The sequence below is a fragment of the Acinonyx jubatus genome, chromosome D3 (assembly GCF_027475565.1).
Source record: "Acinonyx jubatus isolate Ajub_Pintada_27869175 chromosome D3, VMU_Ajub_asm_v1.0, whole genome shotgun sequence".
NCBI lineage: Eukaryota > Metazoa > Chordata > Mammalia > Carnivora > Felidae > Acinonyx > Acinonyx jubatus.
In genome coordinates, this window is record NC_069392.1 from 979,288 (window position 1) to 996,064 (window position 16,777).

Genomic DNA, 16,777 nt, shown 5'->3' on the forward strand with positions numbered 1-16,777 from the left:
TGAGACACTCGCGGACAAGGGGACGAGGCACACGGCTCTGCCATCGCGGAGCCGACGGCACTCGGACCACTGAAGTGCACGACGCCGGCCGTCAGCGCCTCAGGGAGTCAGGGCGGGACATGGAGGCCGCGGGGCCGCGAGCTGCCCGAGCTGCCGGGGAGAAGGGCCCTCAGCGCAGGGGGCGCCGCCTGCAGACCTCCGGTCACCGTGCCCCACCCCCGGCTTGGGAGCCCCTGCAAACGCAGACCCCGGGCCCCAGGGGTCTTGTACTCAGATCCCAGACGGTTCTCGAGCCCCTGAAAGCCCGGCCCTGACGGCCATCAGGTGCTCAGGTCCCAGGGGCGCCTCCCTGCCGGTCTTCTCCATCTGTCCCCGCCCTGCGTCCCCTCAGCCACCTGCCCCCGGGGCCACGGGGCCCACAGGTCGAGAAACACCACAAAGCGCAGCTGCCCAGGCACGGGGGTGAGGGGGTGTCGCGGGCGGGACGTGCAGGGGTGAGCCCCGGACCCGCTGGAAGGAGGAAGGCTACCGACAGCACACGATGCTGCAACAATCGACAAAACCTGCTTGATAAGAGTCCCGTAGTTTTACTTTAAAAAGCAGGATGGCATCTCTCTCAATCAGCGTGAGGCCTCAGCCCTTCCAGGGCTGCCCCCCGGTGTCCCCATGCCGGGGCTCAGCTGGGGCCGGGACGGCCTCGGACGCGCCAAACTCTGCCGGAAGCAGGCGGCTCAGGACCCCCGGGCCCTTCTACCACAGACGTGTATGCGCCCCTCCTCTGTGCCAGGTAAGTCCCGGGCCCCGGGGGCCAGACGAGGACCAGGTCATGACGAGCTTCCCTCGGTCTCTGGGAAGGGTGGCAGGGACCGTCCACGGGGCACCAACGGCAGCGGGGCCGTGAACAGGCGGCGCCCCACGTGCATGCCCGGAGCTGTTACCGACAGACAGGATGCCGGGCAGAGGCTTCCCTGAGGCCTCCCTCGGCTTGGGGTCCGCAGGCAGGAGCAGAGAGCAAAGCTGCAGAGAAGGCAGCGCAAAGGCCCGGGGGCAGAAGCGGACTTGAGATGGGGCCAGGACGGTACCACCAGGGGGCGGGGCGCTAGCATCCCTAAAACCACACAGGTGTACGTAGAAGCAGCACCCCTTCACCCCTCACCCAGTGTCCCCACCAGGCACCCAAGGGTCCTGGGCCACCGGGGCAGCTCCCTAGAGACCCAAGTGGCCAAACCACTGCCTGCTGTGACTCCAGGTGCTCCCGTGGGGGCGGGGAGGGGGGGCTCAGGCAAGAGGCTGCAGAACCAGGGACGCCCCGTCCCTGGCTCTGCACCCACACCTGCATCTCTGCCAGGCCCCCAAACCCACGGGAGCGGCTATCACTCACGTGACTCTCTCCCTAAGCAAGATGCTTTTTAAGAGAAAGCCGGACTCACGCCGGAGGGGAACCAAGCTCGCCCGGCAGAAACAGGGCCTTGAAGAAAGAACCAGGAAACACAGCAAACGACCGGCCTGCAGCTGCCAGCACCCACGCCACTCGGGGCCGCGACGGTTCAGGTGGCTCCACCCGTAACTGCCCCTCGTGGGGCAGACACACCCACCGTGCACCTGGGACCACGGGTACCACGGGACAAAGAGGTAGGTCCTCCTCAGCTCGACTGGAAACAGGTGGCTTGTGCTCCATGCTGCCCACGACTAACCAGGACAGAGAACCCTCACTGTCGCTCCCAGGTCACAGTCCAGCTGCAGCAGGGAGGGGGTGTGGCCCAGACGCTCGGACGTAAGGGGCCCGGGGGTCACACAGGGCTGGCAGAAGCCACCGCCCAGTGCACCCAGAGCCCCGTGTGGCCGCAGTCCCCGACCCCCACCCTGGCCCCACGCCCACCCGGGCTCCGGCTAAGGCAGAGACTTCCAGAGGAGGAGAGAGGCGGGGGGCAGGCGTGGGGGGCCGCGGGTGGACACGAGGTGCCCTCCGTGCACGGCCGGCACTGTGACCACCAGCCTGCAGACCCGGCCGCCGGAGCAGTCAGAAGACAGGCCAGCGCTCCCCGGACTCCGCCCCGCCACCCCCAGCCCACCCCCATCTCTCTCTTACAAAACCACAGGTGGGGGCGGGGAGCGGGCGCTCAGGGTCAGCTGAGCGTGAAGTGCTGGGCGCAGAGATCATCCTGCCGGCCCAGCAGCCCCTGCGCCGGGAGGAACTCCAGGGGCACCGACTCCTGGCCCCTCTTCTTCTTCAGGTCTCGCTCGAACACCTGCAAGGGACGGACAGGTGTTCCCACGCCGCACGTCCCCTGCACCCCAGCCGCCCAGGCCTCAGCCCCGCGCCCTCACCTCAAACGCCGTGAGCTCCAGCAGGGGTGCGATGCTGGTCTCAGGCACCGACAGCGCCTGGTTGATGACGCTGGCGGCCTGCGACACCTCGGGGTGGTAATGCCGCTGGAGGGTCTGGAGAGGCACATGGGCCGTCACCACCCTCTCCCCAGGGCAGCCCGGGGACCCGGATGGCACCACACGGTGGGAACACGTCCGGTCACGGCAGCCCCCGGGGGAGCCGGGGACGGGGGCGGGGGGGACACGCACAGCTCACCTGCAGCTCCCACAGCGAGCTCTCCAGGGCGCGGCTCTTGGCCGGGTCCTCCTCTGCAGGATCGTAAGGGTCGGCATCCAGCTCTAGAGCGAGACCCGGGCCCTGCTTCACAGCCTGCTCCTGAGCTCTGGCTGCTGGGGGCAGGCCCCCCACCCTCCTGGTTCCCCATCACTCCCCTGCCAGGTCTCTGAGCCCTCTCAGGTCCCCCCAACTCCCCTCCCAGGTCCCCATGCCCCCCCAGGCTCCCCCCCAACTCCCATCCCAGGACCCCCCCACTCCCTTGGCCCCCCCCAGGGCCCCCCACTCCCTCAGCCTCCCCCACTCCCCTCCCAGGTCCCCACGCCTCCCAGGCTCCCCCCGACTCCCCTCCCAGGTCCCCAAGCACCCCCCCCCCACGCGCTCACCGGGGCCCAGCGGGCGGTGCACCAGCACGCGGCAGGCGGGGTGTCGGCGCAGCAGGTTGCAGATGAAGGGCAGCACCATGAGCAAGGCCTCGGGGGGCGCCGTCAGCGCCAGGCGGGACAAGCGCTTGGCGAAGGCAGCCACCAGGTAGGCGGGCAGATGGCTGGGTGGGATGGTGAACGTGAGTGACCCCCAGTCGCCCAGACTCCCGGCCCCTGCTCTGAGTCTAAGCCCCTCCGAGTCCCCTCTCCGGCACTCACGAGGACGACAGGAAGAGGTCGGCCAGGTGGAAAAACCGGGCCCGATACTTGACGTGGAAGACAGACGGGTCCAGGAGACCGTAGAGTTTCCGGTAGAAATCAGGGTACTCGCTGGGAGTGCAGGGGTGAGGAGTGGCACGCAAGCCGGGGGGGGGGGGGGGGACACGGAGTGAAAACACGGATCATGGCCTCCCAGGGGCCCTGTCATGCCCCACCTTCCCCTAGGGCAGCCCAGCAGACCCCCAGCCCAGGACAGGGAGAGGACCCAGGAGGGGCAGACGCGCACGGCTGGACCCACAGGCAGGCGTCCTAGATCGACACTCACAGGTTGTGCTTGTGAATCAGGATGAAAAGTCCGTTCAAGGCCAACAGGCTGATGGCGCCCCCTGCAGACCAACGTGCGGCTGAGAAGCCCCAAGGAGGCCTGCTCCCCCCCACCCCTGCCGGTGAGTTCAACGGAGCAGGAGGCCCCCGGCTCTGTCCCACCAGGAAGGGGACTTGGGCATGCACCAGGCCCTGACGACGGCTCCTCCAGCCCCAGTTCCGGGAGCCCAGCCGGCTGGGAGGGGAGCCCGGCACTCACCCACGTCATAGGCGCGGGTAAGGAAGTCGATCATGAGGGTGGGCTGGGCCAGGTGGGGCAGGATGGCGTCGTGCATAATCACCAGCACCTTCTTGTACAGGCTGAGGGGCAGCTGGCGGGGAGGCAGCAGCGGTGGGTGTGCCCGCCTCACCCCAAGACCCACGGGGCCAGAGCAGCCCAGACCCGGGGGACCTGCCCCCTACCCCGCCAGTACCTTGTGCTTGAGAAAGCCAAGCCACATCAGCTGGAAGGCCTTCTTGTGCTCCTGCGGGGGAGGGGGTGGGGGTGCCGTCAAGGCCGCACACAAGGCCCCCACCCAAGCCCCCGGACCCCGGAAGGGGAAATGGCACTCACGGCCTCCCTCCCGCCCTGCGTAAGAACTAGAAACCCAGAACTGGAGAAGTTCCAGCAAAGCGAGAAGAAACGCGCACCCAGAACACGGCCACAGAGCAGCCGGGGAGCAGCGCACCCAGGGCCACGCGCGGCATCGACACCGGCACCCAGGAGCCCGCTAAGAGCCTGGGGCCTCCACCCCGCCCCCGTCCCCGTGAAGGAGCCTCGAGGCTGTCTGGGCCGGAAAATTCTGGGTCCCACACGTGCTGCCTACGCGTGGAGAGGGCCCTGTCCCCAGCGCGCCCCCCGGAGCGTCTCACCTTCAGATGAGCGACCTTCCACTTGTGCGACAGCTCTGTAGGGAAGGCAGGGGTCAGAGGGCGTGCGGGAAAGAGGCGGCGGCTCGCTGGGTGCCCCCGCCTGCCCCCCCCCCCCCCCCGACGCTCACCAGCGTGTTTCACGAAGAAGCCGGAGGAGCTGATCTCCTGGCAAGGGAGGCTCACGGCAGACAGCAGCGCGAAGGCGTTGTTCCAGAAAGCAGGCGGCACCTGCCGAAAGCCTGGCATCAGCTCGGGCGCAGCCCCTGCGCACCCCTCCCCCAGACACGGGACCCGGCTCACCTCGGGGTACCTGTCAGCCACCTGGCCCACGACACCCGTGGCCGCCTGCATCGTGTGGTAGCGGACGTCGTCGTGCTCTAGGTACTCCTGGAACCGCGACACCAGCAGCGAGTGGTCCTCCTCCGGAGACAGCAGGCCTTCCACCACCGACTGCGGGCCGGGCGGGCAGGGAGGTGAGCTCGGCGGGCCCACCCAGGGTGCCCGCCACGCCCCACAGCCTCCCCCGCCCCCCGGGGTAAAGGGTGTGGCAGAAGCAGCTCGTCCCAGAGCCACCTGCAGCGAAGGCCCATCCCGGCTGTGCCCAGAGGTTTGTCGCCCCCCCCCCCCGACACCGTTGTGCCCCCACCTTGAAAAGCTGGCGAGGGAACAGGTAGTTGCCCTCCCACTTGGGTTTCTCCAGGGGATGTGCTCCCTCCAGCTGTACGAACTTCATGAGCGTGCTGAGAGCCAGCTCCTGGGGAAAGCGGGCGAGGGAGTGGCTGAGGTGCCCGGACCACACATCGCCTCCCCGGCACCTAAGTCTCAGTACACCCAAGACAACGCTCCCCCACGCGCTGGGACACAGAACACCGGCCGCTAGGACAACCAGCAGACAGAAAACCAGACGTCCTCAGGTAAGCGCGGACACGCAGAAGCCTGAGGCCTCACCCCTGCCTGAGTGTGCGCAGCCTGGCGGCTGGGGGTGCAGGGAAGGCGCAGGGTAGAGGCAAGGCCAACGACCTGACTCACCTTGACCTCAAAGGAGGGGTGGGCCAGAAGCTCCCGCAGGCGGTTACAGCAGCCATGGTACCTGTGTCTCATCCACACCTTGTACTTCCGCGTCGCCCCCTGGGACCCTGAGGCAGAGCAGGGTGGTCAGACCACACACACCAGGCTGGACGCAGCTCTCCCCCCTCCGCTCTTTGCGCAGCCCCACCCGCAAGTGAACGGAAACGGGTCACCGTGGCCCCAGACCTGGTGCGGGGTGGGAAACCCTCCTCGCCTCACTTCACCCCAAGACCTACACAACCAGCGGTGGGAACGCGTAACCCCGACTGCCCACGTTAAACAGGATCAGATCCTACAAGTGATCCCAAAAAAACAAACAGGCGCTTGGTGGCTCAGTCAATTGAGTGCCCAACTCCTGATTTCAGCTCAGGTCGTGATCTCAACATTCATCAGTTCAAACCCCGTGTCTGGCTCTGCACTGGTAACGTGGAGCCGGCTTAAAATTCCCTCTCTCCCCCTCTGTCTCTCTCTCTCAGTCCCCCCCCCCCCGACTCATGCTCTTTCAAAATAAATAAAACAAAACAAAACCCCTGAAAAAGCACAGCACGCTCAACCTTTGCTCTAAACAGACCACATACAGACTCTCTCACCCCAACCCTGAGCGCAATGGTCCCTCCCCACAGGGAGCCCCGGCTGTGCCCTTCCCCTGACCCAAGGTAAGGCCGTGTGAGGTCATCCCGTGTTGACAAAGTCTCCCTCCAGCCCTTCCAGAGACGAGGCCCTGGACCCGGCGCGTGCTGCGAGAGGCTCACCTGCCATGACCGTGTCCTCAGAGGGCAGCTGGCCCACAAACAGCTCTCCCCGCTCCAGCAGGGCCCCGAATAGGCGGCTGCACGCGCGCACCGCTTCCTGGGTCTCCTCCGGGTCCTCCGACTGCAGGGACACGGAGGTCGCAGGGGGCCGGCCCTCCCTCCTCACTCAGGGCCGCGACGCTACCCTCCCACCGGACACCCCCTCCCCGACCTGGGAGCCCCGCGAGACGGGAGCAGACGCCCGGGAATCCCGCCGTCGGCCCGCGTGCGCGCCCCCTGCCAGGCCTCCGACCCGGGACCGGCCCCGGCGCCCCGCGCGCCCCCACCTGCAGCACGGCCAGGATGTCGAACACGGCGTTGGCCTCGCGGCGACTCGCCAGCACCGCCTCCAGCAGGCGGCCCAGCGCCCGGCGCGCGCCCCCGGGGCTGGGGTCCCGCTCCATGCCGCCGCCGCCGCCGCCCCACGCGGAACGCACGGACTCTCAAGCCACCGTCCGGCGCGCCCCTGACGTCACCGCCCCGCGCCGAGGCCTCCCGCACGACGTCCCCGCCCCGCGCCTCTGGCGTCATCGCCGCGCGTCTGGCCGAGAGGCGTGCGGCCGGCCGGCATGGCGCTCTTCCACGTCGCGCGGTACGCGGGCCCCGAGGCGGCCGGGCCGGAGCCCGGGGCGGACGGCCGGGCGCGCGCGCTGCTGGAGCGGCTGCAGTGCCGGGCCCGAGAGCGGCAGCGGCGGAAGCAGCAGCAGGAGCCCGCGGGGGCCGCGCAGAACTCGGAGGCGGCGGGACGGCGGCGGCGGCGGCCGCGCAGAGCGCGGAGGCGCGAGTGCGGCGGGCCGCCGGGGAGCCCGCAGGCGCCGCGGGGGAAGCGGCGGAAAGTGGACGGCGAGAACGCGGACGCAGGTGGGGCCGGGCCGGGCCGGGAGGGGACGGGGGTCCCGGGTCCGCGGGGGTGGGGGGCTGACGCGCCGCCCCTGTCCGCTTCTGCCGCGCAGGGAGCGGCGAGGAGGAGCCCGGGGAGAGCAGCGCGAGCGCCCAGGCCGCGGGGCCGCCGGGGGACTCGGGAGAACGGCCCCCCGAAGAGGCTTCGGGACCTCCCGCCCACGCCCTTCTGCTCGGGGGCTTTGAGAGAAGCAGGGCGCCAAAGGTGAGCGGCCCGGGGTGGGAAGGAAAGTCTTCCACGGCTTTGCTTCGGCCGGGAGTCGGGGGCGGGCGGCTGTCGCGGATCCAGCCCGTGTTGGTGGGGTAGCTCCGAGGGTCGCACCTGTTCAGCAAGCGAACGGCTTGGACTTCAGTCGTCTGTCTTGCAGTTTTCTTGTTGGTGCCTGGAATTCTACATCAGCTTAGAATTTTGTTTGTGATTATAGTAAAGCTAAGAGTGAAACTTGCAGGTAAACGTTTTAAATGGGTTTCTGGGTTGCATCACAGTAGCGTTTTAAAACATATTCTCTTAGTTGGTGGGCGTGTCTAAGGAGTAGCTATCTTAGTGCAAGCTTTCAAGAAGCAGCTAGTAAGTTACAGAGCTCTTGGGTGGTGGTGATTACCAAGAAGGAAACGGTAGGTTTGCCAGGGTGCGCGGGGGAGCATTTGTGTCAGTGTGGAGGTGCACCTTGACTTGTGATCAGAAGACAGGGGGCAGCCTGGGTAAGGTGGACTGGAGAAAGCAGGGCAATGGCCCTGAGGCAGCAGTGAGCTGTGGCACGTAAAACGAGGTTTGTATGGCTAAGGCTCAGGCAGCAATAGGAGGTTGGGGGCAGGTGAGTGTGGGTCACGGAGGGCTTTGCAGGCCAGGCTCAGGGTGTGGACGTTACCGTGGGTGTGAGAGGAAGCTCCCCCGGTGACCTTGCTCAGGGGAGAGGTACTTTCTGGTGTGCATTGCTTAATTCCTTTAGAGGTGGCGTGGGGGTGGGGAGACGCCGGGAGACGCGTTAGAAGGCTCGTGGGGCCTGCCTTGCTGTGGCCTCTTCGGTTTGAGTGTCGCGAGTCCTTAGTTTCCGCTGGTCTTGTTCCCCTAACCCCGCGGGCTCTGGAGTCTTCGTTTGGCCCCTTTCTCTTTACGGTAGGTCCAGCCTTTCCTGCCCTCGTGGTTGGCTGAGCCAAGCTGTGTCGGAAAGAGCGTCACCGAAGATTCGGTGCCTATCGAGGACATCCCTGCCGTCCATCCTGACATGCAGAAGAAGCTGCGGGCACATGGCATCTCCTCCTACTTTCCAGGTGCTCGGGGTGGGGGGAGGGGGAGGTGCCTTCAAGAGCCTCCTCGCCCAGAGTCACCAGAGCCGTAGCGGCAAGGCCGTGGCACAGCAGCTGACAACACGGGCCCTGGGCAGCGCCAGCATCAAGCGTGGTCTGGGATTGGGGCATCTTCGGCCGCCCGGGCCTGGCAGTCCCTAGAGGCCCTGGTGTCGTCCTCGAGTGAGAACAGCCCAGCCTGGAAGTCATAGATGGGGGACAAGTCTCCTTTGGGCTTCAGTGCCTTGCCGATTCTGGTGGTTCTGGCACAAACGTGCCTGTCGTCCCTCCTTGTCCAGTCCAGGCCGCGGTGATTCCCGCTCTCCTGGAGAGCACAGCTAACGGCTTTCTGGTGGCCAGAGGCGGCTACCGGCCCAGCGACCTTTGCGTGTCTGCCCCAACGGGCAGCGGGAAGACCCTGGCCTTCGTCATCCCCGTGGTACAGGTGAGTGTGAGGACCGCCGTCCTCGGAGGGGGGCTCGGCCGACAGGGAACCGGCTCTGCTGAGGCCGGTGGCTGTCCCCACCCCACCCCACAGGCCCTGCTGTGTCGTGCCGTGTGCCAGGTCCGAGCCTTGGTCGTGCTGCCCACCAAGGAGCTGGCCCAGCAGGTATGTGCACCCCACGCTCTGAAGTCAGACTCGGGGTCCTTGTCACTGTGGCGCTCCGTATCAGGTCGGTGACGGCCGCTCCTTCCCCAGGTGAGCAAAGTGTTCAACGTCTACACGGACGCCACTCCTCTCCGTGTCGCCCTGATCACTGGGCAGAAATCGCTGGTCAAGGAGCAGGAGACTCTCGTTCAGAGGACGTAGGTCTTGATGGGTCGTGGGCCCCGCGGGGAGCAGGGAGCAGCCGCATCGTAGCCGTCCGGCCCCCGTGAGAACAGAGAGCCTGGCTGTCTGCGGGTCTCCCCTGTGTTGGGGGTCGGCGTGGGGGCTTCTGCTGAGCCGCTCTCCGCTCCACAGAGCAGACGGCTTTCGCTGCTTGGCTGATGTGGTGGTGGCCACCCCTGGCCGCCTGGTGGACCACATCGACCAGACCCCGGGGTTCAGCCTCCGGCATCTCCGCTTCCTGGTACGTCGGGCGCCTGGAGGGAGGCCCGGGCTCGGAGCCGACACCGACCTCGGCCACCAGACTCCAGGTGTCCTGCTTCTCCTAGGTCATCGACGAGGCCGACCGGATGATCGACAGCATGCACCAGTCCTGGCTGCCCCGGGTAGTGGCGGCGGCCTTCCCGAGCGATAGCGCCAAGGACCCCTGTGCTCTGCTCCAGAGGAGGCAGCTCCGGGCCACCACTGCCGCCAGGTACACGCAGCGAACTCTGCCCTGAGCTTGGTGGGGCCACCCTGAGCGTGGGTCCCGTCGCGGTTCCCCTCGGTCTCCCAGACCTGCTCTGCCTTGGCGTGTCCCGGGCAGCCAGGTTCAGCAGGTGTGCCGGCCGGGCCAAGGTCGCCGGCCCACCGCCCGCTCCCCTTCCAGCACCTGCTGCCCTCAGATGCCGCTGCAGAAGCTGCTCTTCTCGGCCACCCTGACACAGAACCCTGAGAAGCTGCAGCAGCTGGGCCTCCACCAGCCCCGGCTCTTCTCCACGGGGCTGGCACGCGGGGGCCCCAAAGACGCGGACGGGGACTCGGGCGGGAAGTACACCTTCCCCGCAGGGCTCTCGGTGAGCAGGGCGCACGGGGCGGGGAGGGGGCGCACGACGGTGCTTGGGGCGGGGCCAACCCCGTGCTGTCCCCGCAGCACTGCTACGTCCCCTGTAGCCTCCGCACGAAGCCACTGGTCATCCTGCACCTGATCCTGGAGATGAACTTTTCCAGGGTCCTCTGCTTTACCAACTCCCGCGAGAACTCACACAGGTGAGGTCTGAGGGGGTGGAGGGGGCAGAGGGGAGCAGAGGGGAGGCGGGTTCTGGGCCCTGCCCACCTGGCTCCCTCCCGCCTCTCCCGCCCAGGCTCTTCCTGCTAGTCCAGGCTTTCGGAGGTGTGACGGCGGCCGAGTTCTCCTCCCGCTGCGGGCCTGGCCAGAGAAAGGTGGTCTTGAAGCAGTTTGAGCAGGGCAAGATCCGGCTGTGAGTACCCGGAAGGAGGGGAGCGAACACTCACGGCAGGTACCGGCCCGGGCCGTCCGGGGCGTACTTCCCCAAAGGAAGCTCCCCTCTGGAGCCGGTGGCGGTGTCCCCCGCAGGGCCGGAGGGAGAGGGGCTCCCAGCCTCGGGCGGGGTCTGAGCCCCTCGCACTTCGCAGCCTCATCAGCACAGACGCCACGGCTCGAGGCATCGACGTACAGGGTGTGCAGCTGGTCGTCAACTACGACGCCCCCCAGTACCTGCGGACCTACGTGCACCGGTGAGGCCTGTCCCGTGGCCTTGGAGGGAAGGGCCCCAGAGAGAAGCCACCGTCCAAGGCACCCCTGGGGGCCAGCACTCGAGGTGGTCGTGCTCGGTTTTAGGGTCGGGAGAACAGCCCGCGCGGGAAGAACCGGACAGGCCTTCACGCTGCTGCTCAAGGTGCAGGTGAGTCTGCGGGGCGCTTGCTGGGGGGACGGGAGGGGCTCAGCCGATGGCCGAGGGGAGGCGGAGACCCCTTCCCGTCGTTGGCCTGCAGGAGAGGAGGTTCCTCCGGATGCTGGCCGAGGCGGGGGCACCGGAGCTGGCGCGGCACGACATCCCCGGCGAGCTCCTGAGGCCGCTGGTCCCTCGCTACGAGGAAGCCTTGTCCCAGCTGGAGCAGGCCGTCAAGGTGAGGGGCCGTGGCGTTCTTGTGACACGCATCTGACAATGTGTGCGAGAGCGGGAAGGGGGGCCGGGGCCAGAACCGTACTTCCTGAGCAAGCATCCGGAGGTGCTGCGTCTCAGGGTTGGGGCGCCAGGGCGGGGCCGCGGACGGGGGCGGGGGGCCGGCACCGTGCGAGTCTCTACCTCTCCCCTCCACAGGAAGAGCGAAGACAGAAGGCGGCCTAGACGTGCTCAGAGGACGCTGCAGAGCAGCCCCTTCCCACCCCGTGCCACCTGCTGGGCTTAGCCACCTCCTTTCTGGAAAATCCTGAGCGCCGCCTGCCGTGTAGGCGAACAGAAGACAGATTTCTCGGATTTCCAAGGAAGCAACTGGCCGAGAGGGCGCTTGTCCCCCTTCCCGCTGCCGCCTCGTGCCCGGCCCCAGGACAGTCCCTGCAGCAGGGCTGGCTCCGGGCCCGGGGTAGAGGGTCTGGGGGAGGCTCGGTGGCCTCTGTGCATGGTGCTCTCTGGAAGCAGGGCTTAGTAGGACCGTTCCCGCGGTCCAGAGCTGGCAGGGCGGCCTCGGGGGTGTAGCCTCGAGCCACTTGGGTCCCCACGGTGCCCGCCATCCCGCGTCACACAGGTTGCTCTGCTTCCCGCACTGGCACCTGGCTCGGGGGCTGGCTGGCGTGTGACGTCTCCTGGCGCCGTCCCAGTGTGGCGTGCCTGCATCCCTGTGGCGTCGGCGTGGACCAGACCACACGCGCTTTCCCGTCAGTCACCACACGGGAGTGGGGTAAGCCCGTCGCGCCACGACGTTCCGTTGCTTCAGAAGCGCTGACCCGCTGCCGTGCCAAGGGTTTGTTTCCACAGTTCGTTTGCCGAAATTAAAACAACCTTACAAACCAGGGTCGGGCCGTAGTCCTTTGTCCTGAAGGAATCAGCAGGGTAAGCGGAGCACAGGCTGGGCTGCGTGGCTGCCCGCGGGGGGCGTGTGGCAGGGGTAGGAAGCACTCAAGCTGGGAATCTCCAGCTAAACGCGTCCGTACCCCTTAGAGACAAAAACCAGCGTTCTCCGCGCAGAACCAGCTTACGCCTCTGTACGTGCTGCACACGGCACCCCCGCCACGAGCCAGAGATGCCAGAGATGCCAGGCCGCAGGTGCTCAGGGCCAGGAGGGGCCTGTGAGCCCCGTGTGTTCTCGCTCTGCCGCCAGGGACCTGCTGAGCCAGCTGAGGCCTCGCCCACGGCCGGAGCCGGATGGCGCTCGACGTCCACCCTGGGGCACTGCCACCACGGGCACCGGAACCGCCTGTGTGGTGGCGAGACCGATGGTCCGAATCACCTGACGGCTCTCGCTTCCCCGAGGACGGATGGGTGAGCCGCCCATGGGCCGGAACCAGCCTCGCTGATGGGGGCTTCTTCCTGGGCCTTCTTGTAGACAGACCCCTGACTCCAGGGAAACGAGGCCAGGCTGGCTCAGGAGACCTCTCCCCGGGGGCTCGTCTCCCACCCGCAGGGTGTCCCTCCCTTCACGCAGTGAGGCTCGCGCCCACTGCCCGATTTCACGTTCGTCTGTACATAACGGTGGGTGGACCGGGCACTAGGGAAGGGACATAAGTCACGCTCTTGGCTCGGGAGACGCGGACGTGGCCAACAGATGATGCTTGGGCATGGACCGGGCTCCACAGGAACCGCCACCTCCCATCAGAACTCGGGAAGGAGGCTGTCAGCGGATTCTCAACCGTTTCGTGCAGTTGCGTTGTTGATTTTGGAGACAGCACGAGTGGGGGAGGAGCAGAGAGGGAGGGGGGGAAAGAGAATCCCAAGCAGGCTCCACGCTGTCGGCACAGAGCCCAACACGGGGCCCAAACCCACAAACCACGAGATCGTGCCCTGAGCCGAAACCAAGAGTCAGACGCTTAACCGACTGAGCCCTCCAGGCGCCTGTTTCGCTGTTTTAAATGACCCACTGACTGAAAGATAAAAATCACTTCATCCTCGAGTGCAATCCTAACGTACAGTATTTAAGGGTAAGGAGTGTGAGTGGACACATTCCCACTCTGCAAATGGAGGACCAAAGGGCCACGTCGCGCTGGTCCAGCGGGTGTTTTCGAGCCTCACTGGGTCCTCAGTGTGGCGCCCTCGCCCAAGGCCTCTGAAGGGGCGGGGGGAGATGCCATTCTGACCCACGGCCACGTTTCTGGGTCAGCAGCTTCTCGACACTGCATTTGGATCTCTGAAATAAGTGTTTGTGTGATCTCAAGACGCGATGAGTTTCACTGCGATTAACCTGGGACCTGTTACTTTCCCGGTAATAGGACGAAAATTTGTGCATTTCTTTGTCTTTAGCCACGCGTGCTCTAAGAAGAGGTATGCTTCCGTCGGTCACGGCACACAAGGGGCCACGGACACCGAGTGACCGGCAGGAAGTGTGGATGTGGCTCTCAGCTGTCGCTCCCCCGTGGACTTGCACACGGTGCCCCGTGTAACCGCCGCTTCTCTCTACGTCCGCGGCCCCTGACACAGACCCGCGTCCCTGTCCCAGGCCAGAAAGCTCCACCTGTGTCTGCATAGGATGTCCCCGGGCCTTTAGAAGGCCACATGAATGGCCATCAGACTTCCCCGGGAAACGCTGTACATGCACCTGTGACAGCCGCAGTCGGGCGTTGATGCCGCGTGCGGGTGTCAGGTGACCGCACCCTGACTGGGCGGGCCACACAGCCAGTGGGCGAGGTGCAAACAGAGAGAGACGTGTCCTCCGCTGTTTCAGCTACAGCGAGGTATTTAGGGACGGGGACAAGGCAGATAGATACCAGCCCAGCATGAGCGACCTGGTGGCCACAGGTGGCCTGAAGTCTCCTCAAGACCTGCAGCTGAGTAGTGACGAGTTTGTGGCAAGTTCTCCCCGTGGGCTGCCTCCACCAGGAAGCCTGAAGGGCCCGGAGGCCCCAGCGTAAGCCAGTGCGCCGTGGTCCGCAGTCCGGGAGCGTGTCGGCAGGTGCCTGGGTCTGGCAGACACTGCTGGCCGGGCAGGACACGAGGCGCCTTGCTCAGGCCTCCCCCTCCCACGGGACGTCCCCGAGGGCCCACGCTTCTCTGTCCCGGGGGCCTTGCTGTTGTGAAAGGCTAAGGATCCGCACCGGGTTTGCAGCTTCGGGGGCTGCTGGTGATGCCAGGGGCCCAGTACCTGGGAGACCAGCTCCGTCCACCGGCCCCGGGCGTCTCTGGGGCTCCGATGGGTCTGGATGCCGGCCGAGGTGAAGGCCCCCAGACGCTGCACGCTGGGGACCAGGCGCCCAGAGAAGCTCTGCCTTGACCACAGGCAGACGTCAGGCTCCAGAGCCCGGGCTCAGCCTCTGCCCCGAACACGCCCTGCATGTCTGCTTCAGGAGCAAATAACCTACAGGAGACACTTGACACTGAAGCGGAGAGACCTCCCTACCTTCCGTCACCTCTGAAGCCTGCAACCTCGCACGAGCCAACGCACAAGACAAACGTGATTTTCGGGAACGTCCTCGGCCATGACTTGGCACTCCTGATGCAGCAGGAAGTACACACGGCCCCGCGTCACATCCTGGTCCCAGGGCGCTCTCCTCTCTGCAGGTCGTGAGGCCCGGGCGGCGTGCCTCTGAGAGGTTTGTACCCTCTGCATGGACACTGACACGGGAGCCGTGTTCCAGCCCCGTGCGACTGTCCCAGGGACCTGCTTTGAGCAGCGGCAGCTGTGATGCTGCAGAATGGAGGAGGCCAAATGCTCGCGGACTCCTCCAGAAGCCTGTCTGCTCACACCCCCAGCACACGCACCTCCTTTCGCCCCAGGGTCTCTGCACCGGTCGTTTGCATCACAAATGCTGCCGGACCTTCTTAAACGTTGCGTCTTTAAATAATTTTCTTTGGGTCTACCCAGATCTGTTACCCAAAGCTCACGTGTAGTTCATTGACTGTCTTGTACCTTCCTAAACCCCAAACGTATGAAAAATCTGTTAAGTGTTTTCTCAAATTTGTTCCTTCAACTGAACTTTAAAGCCCTTTAATAAAGCATGTCTGTCTGGCTGCTGCAAATTCCGCTCTTCATCAAAGTCCACGAGGCACACGCGCGTCTGGCCTCCCAGCCCCGGGCCACGTTCCCAGCCAGTCTCGAACAATTCTAGCGGAGCCGCACAACCCGGACGCAGCCCTGGCTCCACAGCAGGACTGGCCCGAGGTCCACCCTGTGTGACTGAGTCCACGTTCAAGACGCTTTCTCCGGCAGGTTCTCTCAGGAGGCGCCGCAACGGGTCTCGTCATCGTTTCATGCCTCCTTCAGGTGAGTTTGCCTTAGCTTCACTACCAAAATGTCATTTCGTGAATAGTCTCCTGGAACACCCCCGAAGGATTCACTAAGAATGGAATACAAACTACACGCCCGACTTTCACAAAGGGGATTTGTTTGCACTGGGATAGTCTTCTAATGCGTTTTCAATTTCTGCTTAAGATTACAAATTCTCAGGACAGATGTAAGCCAATTTCTGGATAACTAGTTGCTGTAAGAGGCTCCCGAGAAACCCCAAAACCCCAACGAAAAGCAGGACGCTCCCAGACCGCAGACTTCACACCCCGTGTGGCGTCACCTGCACGTCATGATGACCGTCAGCCCTAACCTTCCTACGCTCTGTGCTTGCTGTCGCTGAACCAAACACAGGCGAGCCTCACGATCGTGGAGCCCGCCCCCCACCGTGTGCCGTGGACCTTGGGGGAGAGGGGTGCCTCCCAGGGCCGGCCTGTGCTGTTGTCGGTCCCCGCCCCGCATGCACTGCCAGCCACTTCCCTCGCGCTTGCTGAAGGGGTGCCACACCCCTGTCCCCGCGGGCAGAGGAGGGAGAGTGACCGTCGGTCAGCAAGAACACTCGGGACCCCGTGACACCACCAGCCAGGAGCGCCACACCCAGCCACAGCACACGTGGAGCCCTCGCTGAGGCAGACTACAGTCCCAGCCGTCAAGGAAACTTTAAAAATTGAAATCATTCGAAGTATGTTTTGATCATGAGTAGGTTTTAGTATTTGAATATTTGAAAGTATTAAACACAGAAAACCTTTGGCAAAAATTAACGTATTGGAAATACGTATCTCTACACAAAGAGATCGTATCTACAATATCACCATAGATGTAGGGACAAGGTCGTACTTCAGCGCCGTCGAGAAACAAATCTCAGAAGGTAAAATCCCAGATTACTCAAGGCACGTGTTCTCATAGTGAAATCTTAACAAAAGAGATCTACTCAGCAGTATCCCAAAGCTGATAAAAACAGTTGTATCACACCTATGTAACGCCAGCGTGACAGCATCCTCCAGAGGGTAACATCTTTTCTTCTAGCTTTGTTTACAATGTTACAAACGTAGTGTGCAGATACTTAAAACAGTGTCAGTGTATGAGAGGGCACATAAATGCACGCAGAGCGCACAGTGTTCAGTGTAGAGTCCTGCGAGCACACACTCACAGAGCTCCCTCGCCCCCAACAGCAAATAAGGTCGCAGTTGGGCATCCGACTTCA

General features: G+C 64.9%; 2 protein-coding genes across 2 annotated transcripts; one reads left to right on the plus strand and one right to left on the minus strand.

Moving 5' to 3' along the window:
- Window positions 1-1,635: 1,635 nt before the first annotated feature.
- NOC4L (nucleolar complex associated 4 homolog) lies at window positions 1,636-6,819 on the minus strand. Its single transcript, XM_027052132.2, has 15 exons — window positions 6,629-6,819; window positions 6,303-6,423; window positions 5,512-5,618; window positions 5,129-5,236; window positions 4,783-4,932; window positions 4,611-4,710; window positions 4,483-4,517; window positions 4,044-4,094; window positions 3,830-3,941; window positions 3,572-3,632; window positions 3,247-3,357; window positions 2,989-3,149; window positions 2,585-2,667; window positions 2,329-2,442; window positions 1,636-2,249 (listed from the first exon to the last, which is right to left on the minus strand). The coding sequence occupies exons 1-15, from the start codon at window positions 6,743-6,745 to the stop codon at window positions 2,127-2,129; spliced, it is 1,554 nt and encodes a 517-aa protein (XP_026907933.2). The 5' UTR covers window positions 6,746-6,819; the 3' UTR covers window positions 1,636-2,126.
- Window positions 6,820-6,874: 55 nt separating this feature from the next.
- DDX51 (DEAD-box helicase 51) lies at window positions 6,875-12,151 on the plus strand. Its single transcript, XM_027052131.2, has 15 exons — window positions 6,875-7,202; window positions 7,295-7,446; window positions 8,363-8,513; window positions 8,828-8,973; window positions 9,067-9,138; window positions 9,229-9,335; window positions 9,493-9,601; window positions 9,687-9,832; window positions 10,007-10,193; window positions 10,271-10,386; window positions 10,482-10,598; window positions 10,774-10,875; window positions 10,979-11,042; window positions 11,134-11,268; window positions 11,463-12,151. The coding sequence occupies exons 1-15, from the start codon at window positions 6,911-6,913 to the stop codon at window positions 11,487-11,489; spliced, it is 1,923 nt and encodes a 640-aa protein (XP_026907932.1). The 5' UTR covers window positions 6,875-6,910; the 3' UTR covers window positions 11,490-12,151.
- Window positions 12,152-16,777: the final 4,626 nt, after the last annotated feature.